The sequence below is a fragment of the Quercus lobata genome, chromosome 7 (genome assembly GCF_001633185.2).
Source record: "Quercus lobata isolate SW786 chromosome 7, ValleyOak3.0 Primary Assembly, whole genome shotgun sequence".
Taxonomy (NCBI): domain Eukaryota; kingdom Viridiplantae; phylum Streptophyta; class Magnoliopsida; order Fagales; family Fagaceae; genus Quercus; species Quercus lobata.
This window is the reverse complement of record NC_044910.1, coordinates 47,764,426-47,772,236: the sequence shown is the minus strand read 5'-3', so window position 1 is coordinate 47,772,236 and position 7,811 is coordinate 47,764,426. Positions and strand designations below refer to the sequence as shown.

Sequence of the window (7,811 nt, the reverse complement as noted above, 5' to 3'; positions counted from 1 at the left end):
CATAATTGGATGCCTGACTTTTACGTCCTTGGATAATTTCAATAGCCACCATATCAGTTTTTAACAATTTATTAGTTAATCACTACCAATTTCTGGGACTTCACTCTCTAGTGGGCAACTTTTATTTTATTTTATTTTAATTTCACAACAATTTCATCGTTTATCACTAGAAGTAGTAAAATAGTACATGGGTTAGTCATGTCAGTTACTTCTTAGGGTAATTTGACACTATATTATGCTTTGCACCACAGGTGTTTTTTTTTTTTTCCTCAAAGAGATCATGTTTTATCCATCCATAATGGTTAATCTCATGAGTGCCTATTGCATCCCACTCAGAAGATCAATGCCCATATAAATGACAAACTATCGTGTTATATACATCATATATCTAATGGTCCACCAACTATGTGTCGTCATGATTCCATATAAATTCATATCCACTTAATACCTCCTCCAATCTTCTATAAAACCCTAGACATCTCACACTTGTCTTCACCAAAATTGTTGACAAAAGCCCCCCTTCAACAAGCATCTAATTGTTTCATTTAGCAACCATGCATTCAAACTCAACCACCATTAAAACTTCTTCGGACGGAGTTTGGCAAGGTGATAATCCTTTAAACTATGCCTTCCCGTTGTTGATAGTCCAAACCACCTTAGTCCTCTTTGTCAGTCGCTTCCTTGCCTTTCTCCTCAAACCTCTCCGCCAACCCAAAGTCATTGCCGAAATCATAGTATGTTTTCAAATTAAGATTTCTTTTTTCCATTTCATGCATGTTACAATTTTTCCAGAGTTCTTCTATAGAAACAAATTTTGTTTTACATTTTTACACAACTTACATATCGTATTATATCAATTACACATGAAAGCCACTATTGGTACTTGTAAAAATTATAATTTGGTCATTTTTACTTGACATGTGTACTATCTGTGAGAAAGTGTGTGCAAAAATGTGCATTTATAAACTTTTTAATTTTTCAGAGTTCATTTCTAATGAGTTTGGTATTGGTTTCAGGGGGGAATTTTGCTTGGACCCTCCGCACTAGGACGCAACAAGCAATTCGTCCACCTAGTTTTCCCTTCATGGAGCACTCCAATACTGGAATCGGTAGCAAGTATTGGCCTCCTCTTCTTTCTCTTTCTTGTGGGTCTTGAACTCGATTTAAGCTCCATTCGCCACAGTGGCAAGCGAGCTTTCACAATAGCACTTGCCGGAATTTCCCTTCCATTCCTCTTTGGAGCTGGAATCACATTCCTCCTCCGCAAAGCCATCCACGGCGAAGACATAGTTGGTTACGGCCAACTCCTTATGTTCATGGGTGTAGCTCTTTCCATCACAGCCTTCCCAGTCCTAGCCCGCATATTGGCAGAACTCAAACTCTTAACAACTCAAGTAGGCGAAACTGCCATGGCTGCTGCAGCCTTCAACGACGTAGCTGCATGGATTTTACTTGCGCCAACTGTGGCAATATCTGGAAGTGGACACAAGAGTCCCTTAGTATTCATTTGGATTATCATCTCCAGTTTTGCCTTTGTTGCTTTCATGTTGTTTCTAATCCGACCAATCATGAACTGGGTCGCGAGAAAGTGTTCCTCGGAGCATGATTTTGTTAACGAAGCCTATATATGTTTAACCTTAGTTGGGGTTATGGCGTCTGGGTTTATGACTGACCTTATTGGTATACATGCAATTTTTGGTGCATTTGTTTTTGGATTAACGATTCCAAAAGGTGGTGATTTTGCTGGGAGAGTGATAAAGAGGATTGAGGATTTTGTGTCGGGTTTGCTTCTTCCACTTTACTTTGCTTCCAGTGGGTTGAAGACAGATGTGGCTAAAATATATGGGGCTGAGGCTTGGGGGCTTTTGGTGCTTGTGATATCCACAGCTTGTGCGGGAAAGATTTTAGGAACATTTCTGGTGGCCATGCTCTGCATGATTCCTGTCAGGGAGTCCTTGGCGCTAGGTGTGCTAATGAATACTAAGGGCTTGGTGGAGCTTATTGTTCTCAACATTGGCAAGGAAAAAAAGGTTAGTCAAGTATATATCTATATTAAGTCATGTTTATTACACACTGCATACATCTTTACACATACGCTATAAAGCAACTAAAATCATGTCACGATTTCATTTTTTTTTTTTTTTTTGTGTGCATTAACATAATGTGCAACAAGTTTTTGCTTATATGTATATATTCACACATCTTATATAAACATATAGGGTACAACTAATCTTATATAAACATATAGGCTCCGTTTGGATTGAACTTATTGTTGCTGAAATTGAAAATTGAAACTAAAAACTAAAAATACTGTAACAAAATTATTTTTAAATGTATGAATAGTACCATAAGACTCATTTTTAATATTTTTAAATGCACTGTTCATAAACAATGAATTTTGTCTCTAAAAGTCAATAACTACGGCTTAAAAAAAAAAAAAAAAAAAAAAAAGAGAAAACGCGCATTTGTAAACGCAAACGCCCAATCCAAACCCACCCACCATAAGTTACAACAACTAATTAGTGCTTAAAGTCTGCACACAATCCTCTATTTTTTAATTCAATGACCTAGTTTAACACACACACATATATAAATATATATATCATTGTGTTTGGGCTCAACAAATTTTGGAAAGTGAATGATTCAACTTAAGAAAACAAAGTAAATGAGGAAAAACTTTGCGGCGGTACGTTTTCTTGCCTATCAATATTTTTATAAATAATTCATGAGTTTTTGTACTAATTGTAAAGTACACGTGGGGGAATGAGGAAAATTAATCCACCTTCTCCACATTGCAAGGAGAATCAGCTAATGACACAGCGAGTTATGAAGTACTCCTTTTTGCTCAAGAGTCATAAAGTTCTCGTTAATTGTATTAAAATAGATATACATCAATATATATATACATTAAGATCTAGCACAAATGATTCTCAAAAAAAAAAGATCTAGCACAAATTTTGCCTGCCACTATCATCTAAAAGTTAATTTACGAGGCCACTTTTGGTACAAGGATTCGATACCACTTGAGCCAAATTGTTCAATGGGGGTCACTCAACGAATATACGCACAGATAGCTAGTCAATCATGAAATTGTTCATTGTCATATTAAATAGTAAAAAAAAAAACGAGAAATACAATTCATATTATTAAATTTTGCATATGAAGATATACAAAGTGTTCAACTCCATTTTTAAATATTGAATAAATATATACAAATGTAACAACTGTCTCATTATTTCAAGAGTTGGAGAGTACCTTATACACGCAAAGATCAGTTGGAGATGTACCTTATACAATAATTAACATAAAGATCAGTTTCTCATACACGCAAAAATATCTGTAAACAGGGGACCTTTTATAAAGTCCAAAAAAATATATACCTCAAACTTTTATTTTTATTTTTGGATGAGTTATTTTTTACCAGATAAAAGAAGAGTAAGATGAGAATATTCCTTGAGACAATGCCCACGACCATTTTTTTTTTTTTGCTAAATGACAAAGGATGTCTTTAGTGTAAACTCATCGACCCAATGTCATGTGATGACGATGGATAAATACCACGTGTACCATCAAGCCACACCCCTACAGTGGTGCCCATGACCATAATTGGATGGCTGACTTCTCCGTCCTTGCATACTTTCATAGCCACCATATCAGTTTTTAACAATTTATTAGTTAATCACACTACCAATTATTACCGGAACTTGATGACTCTCTATAGTAATAGTGGGCAACTTGTTTTTTTTTTTTATGTCACCTCAATTTCATTGTTTATCACTGGACGTAGTGAATGGAGAATCACGGAATGGTGATTGTTCTGAAAGTCTAATAAAAAAAAAATAAGTATATGGGTCATGGTCAGTTTCTTTTAGGGTAATTTGACACTATACTAGTATACTGGTCTTTTGAGTGTTATGCATATTATGCTTTGAACCACAGGTTTTAATATGATAATATGTCTAATTCATCCATAATGGTGAATCTCATGAATTTTTTAAAACTCATCGTATGTGCTTTCTCAGTGGCGCTCCTTGCCATTATTCCAAAAAAAAAAAAGGCTTTTATTTGTTGAGATTTCCTCCATTTTCATATTCGTGTATTCATCATATATTCATATGTTGTCACTTCCTCTTCCCTCCAAGATGGGTAGTATCCTCCCCACTCCCCAAAAGATTTCCTCCATGTTCGTAGAATATATTCATAATATGATGTGTTTTCTCTTCCCTCCAAGATAGATAGTATTCTCTCTGCCTCCTAAAAAATTTGGGAGATTTAATTTTTTTTTTTTTTTTTTAATGCATCGATAATTAGGAATGGAAGAAAAATATTACTAACAATCCCCCAATTCAATTAATGTACTCTTCATACTTCAGTATCATGTTTTATAATTATCGACTTTTTTTTTTTTTTTTCCTGTGTAACTTTGCCATATAAATGTAATTTTTTCCGTAAGCGTAGAAGTATAGAATATGTTTATCAAAAAGAAGTATATAGCATGTTGAAAATTTGAATTCTGTTTTTCATATCCCCTGCTTTTGTCCCAAGTGGCAAATATCTCTGCTAAAATGGTTTGATTATACAAAGAGGACCGGTGACTACTATAACAAATAGGTAGGTTCAACTTAAACCGAGACCACAACACCAGATGGATAGGCCGAAATGGATGCCTATATGTAATAACAATAATTATAAAAAAAATCTGGTCTATTATCATAGGAATTTATAATTTTTTTAACCCAAAAAAAAAAAAAAAAAAAAACTATCTATCAAGAACTATTCAAGTACAAAACCTTATCAATTGATGATTGCAGGGTTCATAAACCACTGTCCTTATAATGATTTTCAATGTTTTTTTTTTTTTTTTTAATTTTTTTTTTAAAATATCTTTTGCCAATACACATACTGTTGGTGTGTTAAATCTTTTAATTGCTCCACAGGTTCTAAATGACGAGATTTTTGCTATATTAGTCCTCATGGCACTATTTACCACATTCATGACAACTCCAACAGTCATGGCAATATACAAACCCTTGCGTGGAATTTATTCTCAAACTAATCGCCGACTCCAGCGACAATGGCCTCTCACAGAGAACTCACAAGATGAGCTTCGAGTCCTTGCCTGTGTCCATGGACCTGAGAATGTTCCCTCACTCATCAATCTCGTGGAGTCAATTCGTAACCCCAAAAGATCCCCACTCAAACTCTATGTCATGCACCTTGTTGAACTGACTGATCGCTCATCCTCCATCATGATGGTTCAACGTGCTAGAAAGAATGGTTTTCCCTTCATAAACCGCTTCTGCAGAGGTGCAAGTGCAACACCAGACCAAATTGCTGCCGCCTTTGAGGCCTACGGCCAAGTCAACCGTGTCAATATTCGTCACTCAATAGCCATCTCGGCATTGTCCACGATGCAAGAGGACATTTGCCACATAGCACAAGAAAAAAGGGTGGCGATGATCGTATTGCCTTTCCACAAACATTGGAGAGGAGAGGGTGAAGAGGCTATAGAGAATGTAAACAATGGCTGGAGAATGGTCAATCAGAGTGTGCTAAAGAGGGCACCATGCTCAGTGGCAGTGTTTGTGGACCGTGGATTCGGTGGTGGGTTAAAGCAGGAGGCAGAACCCAGTTCCCCAACACTGAAAAGAGTTTGCATTTTGTTCTTTGGCGGATCTGATGATCGCGAGGCTCTAGAGTTGGGAGGAAGGATGACAGAACATCCAGCAGTTAGTCTAACCATTCTGAGGTTTCTGGAAAAAGCTAAGGATGAGAGTATGAAGCAGAGTCATAGCAGCTCAACTGTTCCAATAAACGATGAGAGAGAGAAGGTGACCTTTTGTTCCTTGTGATATCTTAATTTTAAAGTTTTCTTAACTTTATTGAGGGCTCCAGTGTAGCAAATTTAAAGTTCTTTTTTTTCCAATGCTTGGACCAGGAGATAGATGAGACTACAATGGCCATATGGAGGTGTAATCAATCAGTTAAGTACGAAGAAAAGGTTGTGGACAACATCACAGAAGAGGTGTTAAAATTAGGCCAGAGTAGGGAGTATGAGTTGGTTATTGTGGGAAAGGGACAATTCTCATCAAGTATGGGGGCAGAGTTGCCAGCGAATCAGATCGAGCATGCTGAGTTGGGGCTCATTGGAAACATTTTAGCTTCATCGGACTGTGGCATAGTGCCCTCAGTCCTGGTCATACAACAGGATAAACAATATGCAGATGAGACTGCTACTTCAAGGATGGTCCAGGACAAGCTTGTAACAACAATTGATGCTTCAATCACAAATAATGAACCGTCTGTGTGATCAAAAAGAATACGGATGCTCTAAATGTAGTTCTTGTTATAAATAAAATAAATAAATAAATAAATAATAATTTAAAAAAAAATATATATGCTCATGGTTCTGTGTGATTTGAAAGAATAAGGACACCTGAATGAAGTTCTTTGTAAACAAATTCCAATCCTGCGTGAACTGATTCGGACTCCAAATGGAAGGGAAAATACAGGAATTAGAGTCTGGCACATTTGGGGCAAGAATTGAGAAAGTGAACTTGATGGAAGGAGCACTATGTTGTGAAATTTTAAAGTACTCGCAAGTGTACGAACCACCGAAGTATAGTTGGACAAGAACGAGGTCGAACCCACAGGGACTTGAATAAACGTAGGAAAATTGATTGAACCTTAACCAAACTAATCCTAATCTAGTTTAATGAAAACTGTTTTTTTTTTTTTTTTGCAATTAAATATACTAAACAAATAATAAAATTAAGCAAATAGTTAATAAGTAAAAGATATAAAGGAATAAAAAGATGTAAACAATCAAGAGAAAGGAATTAAGGTTTTGGAATCCGCCTTGTAAATTGTATCAGCATATATTTATGATCATTAATTTTTCCCAACCACTGCATGATAATCTAGAAATCAATCTTGCTATCATGGAAAATATCATCATTAAAATCCTTATTTTAAAAATTAAAAGCATGTTCTTCTTCACTTCTTAAGTATAAAACCAAATCATCAATTGTATCCGTAGCCAAACAAATCACAAGATATATCCAATTCTAAAAATCAAATCATAAATTGTATCCATTGATAGACAAATCACAAGTGATATCCAATTTTATAATCAAGAATTAATAAACCAAGCATTCAATTAATTAAGACAAATCCTAAATCATGAGAAAAACATGATTGAACTCATATCTAGAATCTCATCTTAGTTAATTGATATGAAGCAAGAACAATTTAAATCATTAAAGAAAAACTATTGTGGAAAAAATCAAATCACATAAATATTATTGATAATCCTTAACAAGGTTTCATCCTCAACCCTAATTATAAATTTAGCTACTCATAGTAATTGAAAGAAAACACAAAAATAAAATACTAAACATTAAACTAGACAAATAAAATAAAACTAACTGTCATGGAAGAAAACCAAAGAAGTAGCCGCACTCTCTATACATTCAGCCCTCAGCCCTAGCACTAGCCTCCGCCTCCCTGAATTTTTCCCTAAAGAGCCCTTAAATAGGTCAAGGATCCTATTACAAGTTGAATTCTCGTTTGGAGAAAATCCTAGATTTTAAGGTTCACTTTACCGACTATTTTGGCCCATTTAACATCAGAATTTGGACTTTTGGTAACTACAAAGTTGTAGCCCTTTAAGTTATCATTCCAGTCCAACTTGAATCATCTCGATCGGACATCTAAGCCGAAAGTTATGCCAAAAATACTAACTGATGTGCAGTCCGAAATCCTAATCCGAATTGGGCTTGGATTTGGTGAAAATTTCCTTTGATTCCTTA

The 7,811-nt window shown here is 35.4% G+C and overlaps 1 protein-coding gene across 1 annotated transcript; it reads left to right on the top strand.

The window, feature by feature from the left end:
• The first annotated feature begins 489 nt into the window (after positions 1 to 489).
• On the top strand, positions 490 to 6,310 carry LOC115952153 (cation/H(+) antiporter 20-like). Its single transcript, XM_031069230.1, has 4 exons — positions 490 to 734; positions 1,017 to 2,030; positions 4,938 to 5,831; positions 5,939 to 6,310. Exons 1-4 carry the CDS (start codon positions 555 to 557, stop codon positions 6,308 to 6,310), a joined length of 2,460 nt encoding a protein of 819 aa, XP_030925090.1. The 5' UTR covers positions 490 to 554.
• Positions 6,311 to 7,811: the final 1,501 nt, after the last annotated feature.